This window comes from Schistocerca gregaria, chromosome 3, assembly GCF_023897955.1.
Source record: "Schistocerca gregaria isolate iqSchGreg1 chromosome 3, iqSchGreg1.2, whole genome shotgun sequence".
Classification (NCBI taxonomy): domain Eukaryota; kingdom Metazoa; phylum Arthropoda; class Insecta; order Orthoptera; family Acrididae; genus Schistocerca; species Schistocerca gregaria.
This window is the reverse complement of record NC_064922.1, coordinates 475695323-475715916: the sequence shown is the minus strand read 5'-3', so window position 1 is coordinate 475715916 and position 20594 is coordinate 475695323. Positions and strand designations below refer to the sequence as shown.

Genomic DNA, 20594 nt, shown 5'->3' with positions numbered 1-20594 from the left:
GTACCAATATCACATGACTATTATGCCTACTACAAGCAAAAAGCTTTATTTTAGGAAATAGTCTCATATTTCATTCATACACACCTGTTTCTCAAGCATAGGGTCAAAAAGTAGTATTACGACATTTTTATATGAATTTGGAATCATCTTATTCTTCCATAATTTGTGTGATGTCCCCGTTTCTTCTCCTTCCTCGTTCTAACAATCATCACCAATTCTGTAGCTATTCCTGCCATTGCCAAAATTTGTTTGCCGATTAACTTCACTAACCTTGCCAACTGGTCCTTACTAGTGTAGCGATCTGGCCAAATATTTTCTGTCAAAATTTCATTTTCTTGGGTACACCGAAAAGATAATACGTAATCTTTCTCACCTGTTATTCCTATGTTAGTTGTTTATTTTCATTCCAGTAGTCTGAATCTATGGATTTCACTAGTAACAATGTTGATCATTCGCAAACCGAATCAACCACATAATCATACAGCGATTGGCATTCATCCGTTCGGCTTTATTCCGCTCAGCTTGTATAGCCCCGTCCCCTTCTGTCAGCGGAAAGTTTATTTCTAGATGTGACAAGTATTCTCCTGACAGACACATCATGTACACTATGCGTGCATTCAAAAATCAACTTATGATTCTTTCAGAAATCAACTTAAAATGTGTTCAACAATGTTCAAAAATCAACAGGGATGAGTTTCAAAATCATATGAATAATCGAGAGACCAAGGCGCTTTGTGAAACAAGTTTTTTTTCCCTCAAGAATATGAATTTGTCACCCTCTTTTCCCAGTAGCAACTAGCTGCTTGTTGCAACTGCTTGAACAGCCAACAGCCAAATGCCTGTAGCCAGAAGCAGGAGAATCTACTATTCAAACACGACTCAACTGTGCATGCGCATGAGCCCGCTCATAACTGCTAAAACAAATTTAACCCTTAACTACTGGGAACACAATTACTATGGAGGGTCTCACAGACTGCATTTTTCTATTTTTTATTTCAAACCAGAATTTTGCAGAAGATGTATAGTTTCTTGACTTCCTGTCATTCATTACACTTCTTAGAGGTGGCCTTTGTAGAAATTTGATTTTTTTTTAAACAATGCAGTATTTTAAACACTTGGACAGTTGAAGCAAAGCAAAATATGGAGTATATTTTTATTTTATGAGTTACAAAAATAACAGCAAGTAGTTAGCTCTCTACTCACACACAGATTTTCATCACAGGGATTATATTACAAATTGGCAATATAACTAGGTGGAAAAATCCAACATGACTTACGATAAATTGTGTGCGAAGTCAGCTTTCAGTTTATGACTCATCTTTGCAATGTAGAGCGAATATTTCAATCCATAAGTCTATGTATGGAGAAACTTTGCCACATTTTACTTCTAATATTACAAGTAAAAACTAAATACTTGTTCTCATGCGACAATGAATCATACTTTAGTCATTTTCCACCTGCAAACACTTCACGCAGACCTTCCAAACAAATCGGAATACCACACTGCTGGCATAGATACCTCATTTTCCCCCTCAGATGAGGAGGGCAAAAGGCACACGTTTTTCTATTTTCGAATCCTTCTTTCAGTGTCTGAGGCTCACCTTGTAAGTGAAATATTCTTCTGATGGTGTCACTTAACTCTCATGGCAAGCGTCCAATAGAAATTCTAAGCTTCATATGAGGTTCAACTAGGTCTCTTGCTAGAGTCTTCATGAAGTCCAATCTCGCCGTTACCTCTTCCTTTGGATAAGCTCGATGTACTACATAAAAGTTTACATGGCAAGCAACAACTACTAATTTAAAGAAAATGGCCAAAGGCTATCTTCTTCTCTGGCGACGAACAAATAAGCTGCACACCTTTGGTCGAGACAGTCCACACCACCTTTTGTTGTGTTATAAAACAGGATGATCTCAGGTTTTCCTGATTCAGGATCATTCTTTACTGAATGGTGCTTAGAAGATATCAGTATTGCAGCTTTGGACTTCTTGAGCACAAAGGAAACCAACGTCATGTCTTCTGTAAAACCGTAAACAGATGTCTTCACACCATGTTTCTCATTACGTAAGAAGTTCTGTGGGATCTCCTTTTTCTTCTTTTTCAGCATACCAACATATGTGAGACCTTTCTTTGTAAGTTCATTGACTAGTTCTACTGATGAGTGCTGGTTGTCAACTGTAACACTTCTCCTTGTGTTTTCAATGGGTTTCAGCAACCGAAGAACAGCCTGTGTGGGAACACTGTGACCTTTCTCATGGCTATGAAGGGTGTGACCATCTCTGCCTTTTCCAGAATATATGTATGCATTGTACATGTAATTTGTACAAGCGTCAGTCAAACACTGAACTTTCAGGCCATACTTTGCCAGTTTGTTTGGCACATACATTCTAAACCCACACCTTCTACGAAAAGGAACAAGCATTTCATTGATACACACTATTGCACCTACAGAGTAGCAAAGTTGACTGTTTTCGATGAAATGCAAAAAGATTTGTGAAATTGCTGCTGCTTTGTCTATTTTCTTTCTTTCCACTTGATCATCTGGATTGTCAAATCGTAATGCAGACAATAAAAACAGAAATCTTTCTTTGCTAACAGTGCATCTGAAAACATCGCTGCCTGTTCCATCGGCAGCAAAAAAGCTGTAAACAGACTCGTTCCCTGACTTGAAAATGGCTGAAAACACTAATAGACCAATTAGATCCTTCAATTCAATGACATCGACATCTTGTAGATAGGATAAGCGATCGTTAGCATACTGTGCTCTAAGCTTAGATATTTTCAGATTTGTCCATCGAAGGATTTCGTCTAGAATGTCTGGTGTAAAGAATAGTTTCCATACCTCCAAAACAGCAGGGTTTTCTCCAAGACTTTTCGCCATCTGTCGTAGTCCAGGAAGCTGCAAGATGATGATGTGCTGCCTTGTTCTTACGTTAGCTGGTGGCTGCTTTTTTCTCCATCAAAAACATCTATTCTTATCGAATGAGTGAGCTCCATCGTCACCAGCTGTCACATCTTCATCACTTTCGGTTTCCTGCTCTGAATTAGTGTCATGATCACTAAATATCTCAAAATCAGGGTCATTACCGCTGTCATCAAAGTCTTAATCCGAAGATTCAATGGGGCGATCTTGATCATCAACATCTGTCTCACATAACACACATTGCACAGAAGGCCCAGCTTTCCCCTCCATGGAGAAACAGTAGCATGCAACAAAAATGTGGCACACAAACACTATGGTACATCTGTGAGACCTCTCAAGGCTAATAATTACGAAACAAATGGAAGAATGCTGGCACGTGCAGCTTGTAGCCAATAGGAAGGTGCACGGCAGAGTCCATTTGGCTTTACAGAAGTGTGAGAAATATCTCGACACAAAAATTAATAGCGGTCTGAGAGACAGTCGACAGTAGTTAAGGGTTAATGTAAACAGTTGTGACTTCATGCTCATTGGAGGCAATTTGTTGTTATGAAGCACTGTATAGTCTTCCCAAAACCTCTGGAACATTTTGCTGTTGCCAGACGCTTGCATGAGCAGTGTGTGTCGTTGCTGTACATGGCACATTTCCTTTGCAACTTAAGTTATTTTCGTTTTTTCTCTTGTTTATGTTTTATTATTGAAGTATTATTCTGCAGTAGAAGGATACAATAATATCCTTTATTGGAGTATCGGTTCTTACCAGTCAAAATTACAAAAATTTATTAGAAATCTGACACAATGAAAAATTCCCAGAATTCTAAACAATTCCCAGGTTTTTCCCAGTTTTCTCTCGGATGAAAAAAAAAAAACAGGTTTTTCCTGGATCTCCTGGTTGTTGGTTGGTTGTGGCGACCAGACAGCAAGGTCATCGGTCTCATCGGATTGGGAAGGAAGTCGGCCATGCCCTTTGAAAGGAACCATCCCGGCATTTGCCTGGAGCGATTTAGGGAAATCATGGAAAACCAAATCAGAATGGCTGGATGTGGGATTGAACCGTCATCCTCCCGAATGCAAGTCCATCTCCCGGTTGTCCCAAGTCATATACACCCTGTTACAGCAAAATTTAATACAAATTTTCTGATCCATTTCTATAACAAACAATCAACAGTGCTACCAGAACACATGCAACCTTTTTGACAGCTGACAACAGACTAGTTAGTTGGTATGGATAACATTCTACACATAATTTTCTGATATATTTATCAACACAATGCCAAACATGTCATGCAAGATGGACTAATGCAACATGAGAAATTACAGATTCTTTCTTCATTACATTTTGAACACTCCTCATATAATAATAACTGTTGCCTTTCAATGCAGCCCATCAAAGAAAGCTTCTACCTCTTGATGGGAACACAATGTAAGAAAAGGACATGAATTGTGTAGAATAATTGCACTACGCTGCACTGAAAATGACACTGGAATATACACATCAGTTTAAGAGCAGATATTAGATGAACATTCATTTTGTTCTATATTTGTAGCAGATAAATGACTTCCATTCCTATGTTAATATAATTTACTTGATAACATTGTATTTCAGAAGAAAACAATCAGCTTTTATATTCTGTGTACAGTTAACTTATCCATCTAAAAATAAATACAGCATGGATGTATCTGCATCTTGTATTGCCACTGATTTAAAGCAGTGTAGCAGAATGGCTGGTACAAGGTTCTGAAACAACATGTAGAAGCATTTTGTGATATAGCTGGATAGGCAGGGTGGGACTCTCTACCTCGCTCGAAAGTTTACCAGCAGGTACAACCACGGCCATTGACAACATCAAGTTCCTGCTGAGTAAGCAGTACTGAGGAACTCACACCACAGCCTCATCCGCAAAAAACTCTATAGCAGGAACCAGCCATCCCTTAATTATTATTTTTTATCTGGACAGAGGAACAGCACTGGTGAAGTTACAAATATTTATTTATGTTGCTATTCGATGATTACATCTCTTCAGTTTTGACACAAATAGGGAATTAATTGTATGTAATAGAGAACATGTCCAAACGTCCAGCTCTGTCCAAAAATACCACCACATACAAAAATCATTAATTGCTTTACACGGTTCCTTAGCTAAGATTTCATTATCATTCAATAACTTAGAAAAAGTAGGAATCTGCCCAGAACTGGTCATCTGAATAATGATGTGATGTAATATAAAAAACATCACAAAGAAATGAATGGAAAGAAATTAAAGCTTTGACACATTGGATTACCTTTGTAACTTTCCATTTATCACATTCAGCAGCTTAAAGTTTTCTTTTGTGTTGTATGTTTTGAAGTGGACCTCAATTCCTTATGTCCTCCTTTAAACAATTCCTTTTGTCCTCCTTTAAAATTGAAGATCGTAACTTACAAAGTGACAATGAAATGGTGCATACACCCTTCTCCCTCTCCCCTTTGCCATTAGACAGTATTTCGGTTAGTTTTGACTGAGTTTTCACATGATACTAGAACAAATTTGCAAAAAAGTTTCTTGTACAATTTAATGGTTTTCACAATTTTATTCCAAATCTACATCTTTTGGAAGGAATTTATTGCTTATGGAATAATTTCTTTTTAAGCACAAGGAGACTTTCAGCTATACTTCATTAAAACGGTATTTACTTTGTAAATACAATGTGTTGTCTCCAGAGAATCACCTAGTGACTTCTTTACAAGAGGCTCGAAGAGATATAATGTAACAAAACAATAATCATAGATCCACAGTAGTGATCATGAGAAGATTTCAATTGACTTTTCAAAAAACGGATTTTTCTCTTCTATAATAAAGTTTACAAAATGATGGAGGCATGAATACATTAAATACTCCAAGATTTGAGAACTAGTATTTTCATCAGTAGTAACTCCTGCCTTCTCCCTGTTGAAAAAATCCACTCCCATCAGCTGTGTAGGATGGTATGTATAAAGATGCACTGTCCTTCCACTGAACCAATAACACTGACTAACAAATACTTGTTATCACTTTTGATATGTTCAACAACTCCTGGCTGCACTTTAGTCTGTGCCGCAAAAACAACACGTGACATTGGCTCATTACATGGCAAGTATTGCATAAAATTATGCAATTGAATGCAACCACATATGTGTAATGGCACTATGTGGCTGTGCGTGATGTAGAATGCTGACAGTGTAAAGCAACATCCAGTCACTGTTAGTTGGTTTACTGTATTAAGAAAAGCACTGTTGCAGGTTTCAAAATTATTTACTCATTATCAAATGGCTTACATGCCTTTGTCGGAATGTGGGTGATGGTTTATAGATGAATTGTGGGGAAATTACAACCAGGAAAACTTGTCTTTCTCTAATGAATAACACTTAGGTTGTTCTTTTTTGTTCTTAACACTTACACACACACACACACACACTCATGGTAGTCTTCATTATTACTGAATAAAGTGAATTGGTTACCTGGCCACAGTGGCAGCACTGTCATGTTTATGCCCTAGAAGCAGGGAGGGGAGGCCGTAAAGGTGCCTTTTTTACTGCTCAGTTTTGCACATGCACTTAAGATTTCCACCAGCACAACTACGCATACAGAACTTCCTCGTAATGGAAGCCATGCATAACTGCACAATGCTTGTTGGGTTAGGTGGTAATCTCTTGTGCTGTTTAGCAGATGACGGGTAACTGGGTTCCATGTGTGTTTCACTGTGTAGTATATTGAGGTTATGCTTTATGACGATTTAAATGTCTGATGAAATTTATAGGGGATTACAGACAATGAAGTCATGTGGAATGCCACTTCTGAATATTATTTGAATAAAAATTGGAGATGTGATGTGTGAGGGTCAGATATTAGGGTAAAGAATTGGATACTTGTCAAAGTAGAAAAGCAGATAAGCAGCAGCCTACAAATTTGTGAAAAGTGTTTATGAAGACTGCAGACAAATATTCATGCTATGGCATCTTAATAACACAACAACTGAGGAACCTGACATCTGTAAAAAAGAAAAGGTGGCGTAGGCACAGTTCAGCAACAAACTACAAGAAATTAAAATGGAGACTTACGGTACAAAAAATGTAAAACTTAGAAAATGCAACTTCCATTTTAGTGGATTCTGGAGTCTGTGACATTTCTGAATTTATTGAGTCTGAGGATGTTTATCTAAAGTAATCCTATAATAATAAAGTTGTGTTAAGAGCTTTGTTACATAATAAAATACAAATCATGCATTGAAAGGGAATTAACTTTCACTTAACAACTAAGAACCTTTGTTGAGTATTTCTCAGTTTCATAAATAATCACTGAAATGCTTTGTTTTTAATTGCAAAATAATTAGTATATAAGTTGCTGGTTACCAGCAAAAGACCTTTTATTGCCAGCCTTACCACTGTAGTTTCTCAAGCAGAAAATCTAATATCTCATTGTGAACTGAAATTTGCAATCAAAGCGTCATCGTTGCTTTGTATTTTCCGTACCTCTGTTATTTAGACACTTCTTTCCCCCAAGTGTCTTTGGGTTCTCTTTCTTGGTCATCTTTTCATCTCAATAAATGCAGAACAAACTCCCGAGCGAAGAAGAGGATGCATATCAGACTGCCCTTGTTTGCATATTTCAGCCTTGTGAGGCAAACTAAAAATTTGCTTGAATATAAAAGCAGTAAAAGTGACGCACAATGTTTCATTATTAGCAGCAAAACCATTAATTTTTAGAGTCACAAAGTGAGGGGCTTAATGTATTATGGTTATGGAGCTTACTTTGCAAGATTCCTAACCAATTCTTGCAAGAATTTGTCAGAGCAATAAACAGGATAAGGCTGGTAATCCTCAATTAATAGTATAGGTTCTGCTTTCCTTGTCACTATGTATTTTTAATTTTTTCTGTTCATTTATATATGATAGTCCAAGTTCTCCTGTTATTGTCACAGAGGTGAACTGAATACGAAACAAAACTCTGCAATTGCTACATTGTGTGTCACTGATGTTTGAGAACACTCTTCACATACTGTCACTCGGCCACATTTATTCACAGTGTAATGAGTCCATTCAACCACCTATTAGAATCAAACCCCCACTGAAAATGGAACAGTTTTTCTCAGAATTTCTTTGTTAGCCTGAAGTCCAGTTCCATGTGATTAAAGCTCTGAAGTTGTTGCAAAGATAGTATTTCCTTGTATTTTTTCTAATATTGAAGAAATTGCTGTCTAATAACCCACTTGTCTACATTATCATAAAATATTTACTGTAGGCATTTTATTTATTCTGCTTTGGGGTGGATACTTGCATCTTCCTCTGCTCAACACTGTGCCCCCCTTCTATAATGTGCACACCACAGACTTACTTAACATTTGCTTGCACATTCCACTGCCTTCTCTGTTCACACTGTCAGTAAAATTAATTACATTAACAGCAAGCTAGTGTGGCTTCAGAAAAACGTCCACGATCACTTTTCACACTCGCACTATGAGATAACAAGATACATTACTTTGGCTGCACCTAGTCGTGCAAACAAGTTAGTTGAAACTTCCTGGCAGATTAAAACTGTGTGCCCGACCGAGACTCGAACTCGGGACCTTTGCCTTTCACGGGAAAACGCTCTACCATCTGAGCTACCGAAGCACGACTCACGCCCGGTACTCACAGCTTTACTTCTGCCAGTATCCGTCTCCTACCTTCCAAACTTTACAGAATCTCTCCGCTGCAGAGTGAAAATCTCTTTCTGGAAACATCCCCCAGGCTGTGGCTAAGCCATGTCTCCACAATATCCTTTCTTTCAGGAGTGCCAGTTCTGCAAGGTTCGCAGGAGAGCTTCTGTAAAGTTTGGAAGGTAGGAGACGGATACTGGCAGAAGTAAAGCTGTGGGTGTGAGTCGTGATTTGGTAGCTCAGTTGGTAGAGCACTAGCCCGCGAAAGGCAAAGGTCCCGAGTTCGAGTCTCGGTCGGTCACACAGTTTTAATCTGCCAGGAAGTTTCATATCAGCGCACAATCCGCTGCAGAGTGAAAATCTCATTCGGGATCAAGTGAGTTGCCGCTAAAATCAGATAAACCAGTCCACCTAGGTGAGTGATATTATTCAACATTGTTAGGCAAAAACACAAAACACCTTGAAGTACCCAGCATTTTGATTGACTATTATCAGTTGAAAACAAATAAATTTGCTGTCATCTGATGCAAACTCCATTCAAAATTTTTGGATGTCTGATGAAGCGCATTTTCACTTAAGTGGTCATGTGAATAAGCAAAAATGTACTGGGCTCAAGGAATACCTGCTCAGCCTCACCAGCACCCATTACACAGTCTGAAATTTACAAAATGGTGTGCAGTGCCATGTCCTGGACTGATGGGCAGTTTTTTTTTTTTTTAAAAAAAAAAAAAAAAAAAACAGATGAGACAGTGCTGTTCCTGTGAGGTCTGAAAGTTATGTCAACTTACTGGCAGTATTTCTGGCTGCAAGACTCCACACACATTTCCAAAAAACCTAGTTCTGCTCAAGACATTACACCATAAAACCTATAGCAATTACACCGAATGTGTATAAAGAAATAAGCAGTCCCATACAACATATTATGAACCTCAAATAAAGTTTTGCAAAGTTCTTTCATCTTTTCTAATTATTTAAAATTTTTTGTGTTTCTCTGCACCACGATGTACACAACATCTGCTGCAATTAGCAGTTTCATATTCATTCAGTCACTGCTACTATATCTATTGAGACACAGCTACTTGACCCATGAGAAAAAATTACACATAACAAGATACAATATAATGCACATTAAGTATTTCTTAGTCCAAAAATGTGTTAGTTGTATATTTTTCATTATACATACCAAGCAGTGTAGGATAGTCTTCAGGCTGCAGCCATGGTGTGATAACTTTTACATTCTTCCACTGTTTATCAGCAATTACTGTTTTATAGTAATCTTTAAGTGGCCCTTTTCCTGTGACTGCACACACTAAGTAAGGATAAGATGCTGTCTCCAGATTTCGTGCATCTTCGTATTCTGCAAATAAAATTTAATACTCACATATGAAAGCCATTATTTTAAATAATTTATTAGTTACATGTGAAAGCCATAACTAGGGAATCACAATTCATTTGTTTATGATCTACTAAAACAAACAACAAATCCAAATACACCTTTTCCACTTGCACAGTAAAGAAAAAGTAGATTCTCAATCGGCACAAAACATTTCTTTACTGACTGGCATATTTTGAGAGGAAAGATTGAATCAGAAGATAGTATTTTTCATATTTCGACATTTCTTTTTCACATCATCTCCCAGTTTTTCTTGATGTGATTAATTAATGGTGTGCTACCTGGTGTTCACCCACATTTTTTTTTATTTCATTTTGTGCACAATTTTTCAGAGACCAAGACCAATCTAGTCATCTACAGTTGCTACAAGCTGTGCCGTAATGTGCACTTGCACATCGAGTAAAACTGAAGTGATATCAGGTGTTCCCCAGGGAAGCGTCCTGGGACCTCTACTGTTCCTGATCTATATAAATGACCTGGGTGACAATCTGAGCAGTTCTCTTAGACTGTTCGCAGATGATGCTGTAATTTACCGTCTAGTAAGGTCATCCGAAGACCAGTATCAGCTGCAAAGCAATTTAGAAAAGATTGCTGTATGGTGTGTCAGGTGGCAGTTGACACTAAATAACGAAAAGTGTGAGATGATCCACATGAGTTCCAAAAGAAATCCGTTGGAATTCGATTACTCGATAAATAGTACAATTCTCAAGGTTGTCAATTCAACTAAGTACCTGGGTGTTAAAATTACGAACAACTTCAGTTGGAAGGACCACATAGATAATATTGTCGGGAAGGCGAGCCAAAGGTTGCGTTTCATTGGCAGGACACTTAGAAGATGCAACGAGTCCACTAAAGAGACAGCTTACACTACACTCGTTCGTCCTCTGTTAGAATATTGCTGCGCGGTGTGGGATCCTTACCAGGTGGGATTGACGGAGGACATCGAAAGGGTGCAAAGAAGGGCAGCTCGTTTTGTATTATCGCGTTATAGGGGAGAGAGTGTGGCAGATATGATACACGAGTTGGGATGGAAGTCATTACAGCATAGACGTTTTTTGTCGCGGCGAGACCTTTTTACGAAATTTCAATCACCAACTTTCTCTTCCGAATGCGAAAATATTTTGTTGAGCCCAACCTACATAGGTAGGAATGATCATCAAAATAAAATAAGAGAAATCAGAGCTCGAACAGAAAGGTTTAGGTGTTCGTTTTTCCCGCTCGCTGTTCGGGAGTGGAATAGTAGAGAGATAGTATGATTGTGGTTCGATGGACCCTCTGCCAAGCACTTAAATGTGAATTGCAGAGTAGTCATGTAGATGTAGATGCTACCTGGACTCCAACCAGTTCTACATCTACATTTATACTCCGCAAGCCACCCAACGGTGTATGGTGGAGGGCACCTTATGTGCCACTATTACTACCTCCCTTTTCTGTTCAAGTTGCGTATGGTACGCGGGAAGAACGACTGTCTGAAAGCCTCCATGCGCACTCGAATCCCTCTAATTTTACATTCATGATCTCCTCGGGAGGTATAAGTAGGGGGAAGCAATATATTCAATACCTCATCCAGAAACGCACCCTCTCGAAACCTGGCGAGCAAGCTACACCGCGATACAGAGCGCCTCTCTTGCAGAGTCTGCTAAACATCTCCGTAACGCTATAAGGGTTACCAAATAACCCTGTGACGAAACGTGCCGCTGTTCTTTGGATCTTCTCTATCTCCTCCGTCAACCCGACCTGGTACAGATCCCACACTGATGAGCAATACTCAAGTATAGGTCGAACGAGTGTTTTGTAAGCCACCACCTTTGTTGATGGACTACATTTCCTAAGTACTCTCCCAATGAATCTCAACCTGGTACCCGCCTTACCAACAATTAATTTTATATGATCATTCAATTTCAAATCGTTCTGCACGCATACTCCCAGATATTTTACAGAAGTAACTGCTACCAGTGTTTGTTCTGCTACCATATAATCATACAATAAAGGATCCTTCTTTCTATGTATTCGCAATACATTACATATGTCTATGTTAAGGGTCAGTTGCCACTCCTTGCATCAAGTGCCTATCCGCTGCAGATCTTCCTGCATTTCACTACAATTTTCTAATGCTGCAACTTCTCTGTATACTACAGCATCATCCGCGAAAAGCCGCATGGAACTTCTGACACGAACTACTAGGTAATTTATATATATTGTGAAAAGCAATGGTCCCATAACACTCCCCTGTGTGAAACGAACATTCCTTCAGCATTTCCCATCTGAAGTGGATGAGATATACAGCAAGATTTTAATAAACTGAGTGCCAAACCTCAAACTTTGTTCACATTGAATCCTTCATCCCAGTTTATTGGGCCTTCTGACATCTTCATGTCAATAGGCTTTTTAATCACACTGTCCTAAAATCTTAGCACCTGCACCACAGCATTGGTCTTGTCAAAATACATTTCATGATTATATTTGAGATCTGACTTGTTTGGTTGTTTTTCTCAGTTGTGTTGCTAATATTCAGTGATTAAGTGCTTCGTAAAGAAAGGTATGAAAGCAAACGACATCCATGGTGATTTCCAGAATACACTGGGGAACTCCGCTCCTTCATATTCAACTGTCGCCAAGTGGACAAATGAATTTAAATTTGGTCAGGAGAGCTTAGATGATGATCCATGCAGTGGTTGGCCAAGATATGTCACTAATCCAGAAATCATTTCAAAAGTGCACAAAATGGTCATGGAGGACCGCTGATGGAAAGTGCGTGAAATTGCTCACACTTGCCAGATTTCATCTGAAAGGGTATATCACATTTTAACTGGAGAATTAGAATTGAAAAACTTATCTGCAAGATGGGTGCCGCGGCTCTTGACACTGAATCAAAAACGCTTGAGAATGGACATATCAGAACAATATTTGTCCCGTTTTAGGAGAAACGGACAATATTTTTTTACACTGGTTTGTGACCACATATGAAACTTGGGTGCACTACTATGCCCCAGAGACAAAACAACAGTCAAAGCAGTGGGAACATGCTGATTTCACCACCAAAGAAAGCAATGACAATTCCTTCAGCAGGAAAAGTCATGGCATCAGTGTTCTGGGATGCAAAGGGGATTCTGTTTGTACATTATCTTCCCACTGGGCAAACAATTACTGGAGAATACTATGCTAACCTCCAGGACAAATTGCAACAAAAGATACGCGAAAAAAGGCGAGGTTTAACAAGGAAGAAAACCATCTTCCATCAAGACAATGCGCACCTGCACACGTGCCATCGCCATGGCAAAATTACAAGTACTAAGGTATGAATTGTTGCCACACCCACCTTATTCATCTGATATGACTCCATCAGACTTTCATCTCTTCCCAAAACTGAAAATTTTTCTTGGTGGACAAAGATTCACTTCAAATGGAGAATTGATAGCCAAAGTTCACAGCTACTTTGCAGGCCAAGACACAGGAACATCGTTGGACCAAGTACATTAATCTACAAGGAGACTACAATGAAAAATTTAAAAAAAAGTTTCAGTGATGAAGTAATTTTTTTCTATTCTGTTCTGATAACTTTTCAAACCACCCTTGTATCTTGACTTGAGTGCCATGTTTCTGAAAAATCTACCAGTTTTTCCAGAGATTGGGCCAGTGTAAGGCGATAAGCAATTCTTGGCTTCCCTTTCTTTTATCACTCCCTACCTTATCCAGAGTCATTGTCGATTCTGACTGTAATGGCCACACAATTTGTCGATCTGTGTCCCCATTACTTTAGAATGCTATTTGTAGGTGTTACTACTGCTGCAAACGAATCAGTCAAAATAAGACTGGCAGAAAACATCACAAACAGAGACAAGGGTTACCCTTTAAATAAGGTTTGGAGCATTGTTTTAGCTAAATTAAAAAACTATGGTAGCTGACTCAGATGGTACAATTAAATGACAGTAGTACTCAAAAGCAATTCATCTTTCTGCCAGCTTTCACCTTTGAGATGTTGTACTTTCGCTTGTGTAAGGGGGCAGCAGCGATGATTACTAGAACATGTGCTGCTGGTCTTCCACAGCATACAAAAGGGCCACCATATTTTGTATGAATCAGTTCTGGGAAAATCCAATTATCAAACAGCATTCTCACCCAAAGGTGGCAGCAAGATGGACTGTGAAAATATTGTGTCTATCTGGCAGCAGACTTGACAAGAATATCAGCACTTAATATGCCGGGAAAGTCTACGTAGTCACACAATGGTTTGAAACTGGTGAATTCTAGAGACTTTGTTTTTTAAGTCTCCCACATACTGGTTAGCCTCAAAAGGTGATAATAGACAACCCAGTGCCACGGGACCAGTTTTTTCATTATGTTTTCCAGCAAACAGGAAATAAGCTTGTATGAGAATGCTTAAAGAATTCAGCGACAGTGAAACAATTGTCGAACTTCTCCATGATTAATTCCCAGGATTCAGAAATAGGGACTCTCAAAAAGCACATTGAAACTGACCACAATGTTCATTGCCCAGAGCGACAACTGACTAAGGCAGTGTATAAAGTGAGTGGATTTACGAATGTGGTGTTTCCTGTTCCCCGCATATTCACTGAAAATGTGTTTCAGATATTTTGTTGGCTTGGATGTAGGTATGACAGTATTATGAGTCTTAGAGGAATGCCTTCCTTGTATATCCCAGCATAGCCACATAGTTATGTTGGCACAGCTGCTCATCTTATAAAACTCTAAATGATCTTACCTGGCGAGAGTTACTAAATGAGAAGAGTCATCATCTTTCTCTCAGTCTTAGTTACAGGACTCACGTCAATCTGTCTGCATGCAACATCATTCAAAAGTCTCCTTCTACCAGATGTCTGATACGAGGGCCATAGTGTTGTCCTCGCTGGCTGCAGAAAATTACAGTTTCCTTCTCCTCCCACAGATTTTACCCACAATTATAATTGGCTATGGCAGTCTCAAACCCTCACTGCTGTTCAAGAACACATCTATGCCACCTCAATAAGATTTTTATGGGTTATTGCATTTATTTTCAACAACAACATCCTTAGACATCGTTTTAGCTTGCTTCTATCAGCACCTTGTCTCCTGCCTCCCAAACTTCACGTAAGTTCTCCTGTTCACGTTCTGTGCAGTATGGAAAGTAGGAGACAAGATACTGATGGAAGTAAGGCTGTGAGGGTGGTGGATGAGCCATGCTGGGTAAGACAGTGAAGCTGGTAGACCAATTGCCTGCAAAAGGCAAAGGACCCAGATTCAAGTCCCTGTCTGGCACACAATTTTAATCTCTCAGGAAGTTTCAAATCAGCGGACCCTCCGCTGTGCAGTGAAAATTCATTATGTGACAGTGTCTTCACAGTTACAACTAATACCCACAATAATACTGATTGTACACAAACTCTGCGTAATTCATCTTTAAAGATACTATTCACATAAAGCTTTTCATATACCTTGCACACAGTCAGAAATAACGAAGAGAAGTGAACAAAAAAAAAAAGCTATCGTATGTGCATGATGAGTGAGATCCAAAAGTCAGCCATAGTATTATTAAATAATGCACTAAGACAAAAAGAGAAAATGTAAGGCTTTCAGTTATGTTCACTATATTACAAAACAAAAAAGAAATGTATATTTCATTTTGATGCAGATTTTAAATTGTAAGCAATCTGAATATTTCCACATAATTCCATCTTACCTGTAGACAACTAACATTTCACTTTAACTGCATGGTATATGCACATTTATTTACCTTGTAGTGCAGACAACAATATAGAAAAGTCTTCGTCTTCTGTCCAGCTGGTGCTTGAGACTAATAATGCAGGGCGATCATGTCTGAGAAGTACTTTTCCGTCTTCAGTCATCTTCGTAAATGTTGTTGCAGCATTGACACAATCATCATTACTGCCAAAGACTGGATATATCTGAGCCAACTTTTGAAAGAGATTGTGTCTTTCAATATCCGTGATGGGACGAAAGTGGTGAGGAGGCCTGTCATAGTGTGTTGTTGCCCTAAGAAAAGAATAAGATTTGTTTCTTTAATTACACGATTCTGTACTTGCTACATTAATATACAAACGAAAGCATTTACTACTAACATAACAAAAAATAGGTGTCATTTACAGTTGAGTGTTTAGTTAATCTCAAAGTAATATTTAGTGATTTTATTTCGCTGTAGGAGTGACCAAAGTGAGAAACAACAAGCAGGGACTATGCTTTTCCCTGGTTGTATTCATGTGAAAATCACCTTAAATATTATATGAATTGTGATACCTCTAAAGGACATTTTTGGAGGGGGGAGGGGGGACTTGTCCAGAACGAAAACAAAAAAAATGACATTAAACAATATTACTTAGTAATTACCATGTAATCCTTCATCATGCAAAGAAACAACTGAACCATACAAGAAAGAAAGCACCATTTAAATGCAAGCAAGATACAAGATTTAAAAGCCTAGAAGTGGCAGAGACAGTAATTGGTAATTTAGACACAATGAAGATGAAATAAGGATTACAAGCATTGATGAAATGAAGAGACATGTGGCAAAGAAAATGAAGGATGGAGCTAATTGTGTAACAAAAGAAAAGTACAAGGAAGGTGAGACATAAATAAATGTTATGAATGGGGAAAACAAAGCATGTAGCATGCTGCAGACTATGGAGAGCTGTTAATCTGGTGGAAAAGTATTTAGATATTGTCTTTTCACATGCTGGTATACATACACGGATCACCTCATACTAGCTCTCCATTTGATTAAGTTGATCATGACAATAACTTGGTTGGCATCACTAATAGTACAAGAGTTCTTTTGACAAGTTTTGCAGCAAAGGCAGTTAGAAAGACATGAATAATCTTGCTAGTAAACACTGTGAAGAGGAGATGCAATCTGACCAGACTGTCGTGGAGATTTAGAGGGTTACAGAAATTTGCATTTCGTGGAGAATGCCTTCTGAAAATCTCTGTCAGAGAAGTGGTTGATGCATTCCAGCACAGTATAACATTGTCATAACGGACACACTTTTTTGTTGCTGTTGGAATAAATAAATAATTCTTGGGATGGCCAAAATAAAGAAAAACATTTTCTCATGAAACAGGCTGTTGTCATAATAATAATTTAAAAAGAAGCATGCTTGTATATCTCAGAATATTCAATAAGAACAATGACTATGAAATAAAGGGGTCCAGATTTGGACCCAATCCGAATATAGTTTTGATCTGTCAAGAAGTTTCCATACAGAGTGCTCTATGATACACAGTGAAATATTCATCCTAGATTGCTGTTACTTCGTCCAAGTAATAAGTACTGAAATACAGAGCTGGCCATCAGTAAGACACCAATCAACATCACAGATGATATGAACGTCTGTATTGGAATCAGCCAAGAGCCTACTTCCCAAAACTTGCAAAGATCCTTCTCTGGTCAAATAACAAAAAGAATGGCGTAAGAAGGGATTCAGCATGCCTCTTGTGGTTGTAGATGTGGCTTCTTCATTTGCCTACTCCTCAAAGGTGACACAGTTAATGACAAATAATAATCCTTAAATGGTTTCATGCTTACTAATAACAACTCTCTCTTTAAGTATCCAGGGTAAGGAGTGTTTCCAGGATGGATTTTTGCCAAATACTTTAATAGTAGATTCCACCAACCATTTTTTTGCAATTTGCCACAGGAAAGAAATCCTGGTTATGCAAACTAGTACCTTAGTAACTTTTCTGATAGTCCTGCTTTCCACATAGACATAAAAATCCATAAAGTCTCCCAAACTGTGTATCATTGGCCAGTGCTTTGCATTATAGGTTTTTAGTCCACCTCCTGGGCATCTAGGGAACACATGCAATGCGACTGTCTTGTTACTTCAGTCCTAGTAATGAGGTTTTTTACATAGTCACCCTCAGTATCAATCAGCTGAAATGGGAACAATGTACCCACTGTTGTTTCAGCCCCACCATCACAGACCAGAAAGAACTGTGAGAAGTCTGTAGAGTCTTGCTTCAGTATGTTATATGCAAATGTCATAGTAGGCAGTATTGTATCACAATCTTTCAGTTCGATATCAGCATTTATTGAGAGTATATCTGTCAACATCTCATTAAAGCATTACATGAGGCCACTGATCCGTGGATGTCACACATTTGTCACCACGATGTGAAATTGCCTCTGGTACTAGTCTTAGCTGAAAACTTTTCCACAATCGCAGATCATCACATGGGGTACTCTGTGCTTCAAAATAATGTCTGTTACAAGGAACCTTGCAATTTCCAGAGTGTCAACAGTTAACACAACTTTAGTTCCAGTGCAGCATGTGAGGTAGGCTGTGCAGATTGATATCTGTTGATTCAAGATTTTGTTGACTTTAGGGACTTCCCAAGAGATCCATTCCAATCTTGTGGAAAGGTGATGCTGCTGCTGCTGATGGAACTGGTATCAGATTCCATGAAGATAATTGTAGCACATGCTTCTGTCACTGGCATTCCTTACAGTGACTCACATAGTGTCCAACAAATCAACAGAGACTTGGTCATGAATCCCAGGTTGTCATATGTTGGATTGTTGTGAAAATACTTCAGGATAGCTGGCTGTATATGACATGGAAAGAATAGCAACCATTTGCACCCCATTAAATCATAGTTCCTCTAATACAATCCTGTTTATTAATTGGAATTCTCCTTTGGTCCACTCTTCCTCCAAAGGTTTTATAGTTTTGAGTAATGTTGGTTCTTCCTTCTCTTCAGCAGCAATGTCATTTAATGCAGCAATGGCTAAGATTTTGTTCATGTTACCACATGTCACAAAAAGGGCTCCCTGAAAGTCAGTTGGCATCATTGTACATGCATCTGCTTTGTATGCCACTGTGACAACTTATCCCTGAAGCCACAGAACCCTTCTTAACAGTCAACTTGATAGATCCTTCAGCTAGTCTGCTAGCACAGAGAGTTGTAGTCCATCATAATGGGGAATGGTTTACAAAATAAATATGCCCAGAACATGTTGATGGCCCACACAAATGCAAGGCACACTTTCTCAGTTGTAGAGTTGTTCATCTCAGACTTGGAGAGTATACTGGAAGCACAAATTATGACCTTTTCGGCACCTACATGAATTTGTACTAAAACTGCACCTATCGAAAAACAATCAAAGAGAAGTTCTGTCTCAGCATTCTCATCATACAATGCCAAAACTGGTGAAGATGCTAGCACGTACTTAAAAACAAGCAAATATATATTTTAACACCATTCCAAGAAAATTGGCCATCTCCCAGTAGTTCTTGTAAGGGACATGCCTTGGTATACAGGTCTTTTATGAATAGCCCATAGCACAAGCATATTCCAAGAAAACTTCTCACATTATGAAACTGTCAAGGATTCAGACAGTCCAAACAACATAACTTAGAACTCACAGAGGTCATCATGCAATACAGGGGCAATCTTTTCTCAGTCAGCTCTGTCAACCTTGATTTGCCAGCAGCCCGTCTCTGTGTAGCCATACTTGAGAAATACTTCAGTTCTTTCAACCATTCTTGGGTGCCAGCAACGTGTGGCAAAAAGTAGATATCTCTTCTTGTGATTTTGTTCAGCCATCAGTAGTCGATGCAAAAAATCATTTTCTACAAAGACCACAGGAGAGAACCAAGGACTCTCTGAAGGTTCAACAATGTCATCCTTTAGCAGTTTCTCCACGTCATCTTGAATTACGTATTGCTCAGCTGGCAACACACTATATGAGTGCTGGTTGGTTAGTTAGGTAGTTAGTAACGTGTTCCATGGATTATTTTGGACGATGAATCGTAATGATGCGGAACAAGTCATTAAAAATTCAAAACACAAATTAATTTGTACATACGATTCCAAGAAAAAAATATATATAGAGACATTTGTTATTAGTTCCTGCTTACCACGTTTTACACATTACAACAATAGAAATTCTTCTAAAGAACAGGAGTAGTTGTCAACGAGACACTTTCTCAGTTTGTTATCAAATTTTATTTTGTTGTCTGTCAAACATTTTATATCTCCATGTAAATGACCTCATTGCTTCTCCTGAACTGTAGTGGATTATTTACAACAAACTTCATACGGGAATAAGTATAATGTGGATGCCTGCCCAACTCCTTAAACAGATCTCTACAAGATGATCATGGGTGAGCACCACATATTATTCTCACAGCACATTTTTGCACAATGAAGACTTTCTTTCTTAAAGATGAGTTACCCCAGAACATTATTCCATACGACATTACTGAATGAAAATACACAAAATATGTCAGCTTACTGATTAGTCACTCCCAAAAATTTGCAGTGATTCTAAGCACAAATGTGGTTGAACTAAGTTGTTTTTGGAGTTTCAAAATACGAGGGTTGTACCAAAAGTAAGGTTCCCATATTTTTTTACAAATAGACAACATTGTTTATTGTTATTAATTTATACATCGTTGAAAAGCTTACATTTTTGTCTACTTTTCAACATAGTCTCCATTTTTTTGACACTCTTCTGAAGGTGGTGCTCCAGCTTTTGTATTCCTAAGTCAAAGAAGTCTCCTGCAAACAACCCACTGAGGAAGTGCTCGGACTTCATCGTTGCTCTTGAAGCGTTTGCCACTAAATGTTCCTTAAGCTTGAGGAAGAGGTGATAATCGCTGGGGGCTAAGTCC

The 20594-nt window shown here is 38.5% G+C and overlaps 1 protein-coding gene across 3 annotated transcripts in view; it reads right to left on the bottom strand.

The window, feature by feature from the left end:
- The window catches only part of LOC126355003 (chitobiosyldiphosphodolichol beta-mannosyltransferase), an 83083-nt gene that overhangs the window by 16863 nt on the left and 45626 nt on the right, over window positions 1–20594 (bottom strand). For all 3 annotated transcript variants that reach the window (XM_050005131.1, XM_050005132.1, XM_050005133.1), the window contains 2 exons: window positions 15698–15957; window positions 9757–9930 (listed from right to left, as the gene is read on the bottom strand). In XM_050005131.1, coding sequence (XP_049861088.1) covers window positions 9757–9930; window positions 15698–15957 — 434 coding nt within the window. The remainder of the gene's footprint in view (window positions 1–9756; window positions 9931–15697; window positions 15958–20594) is intronic.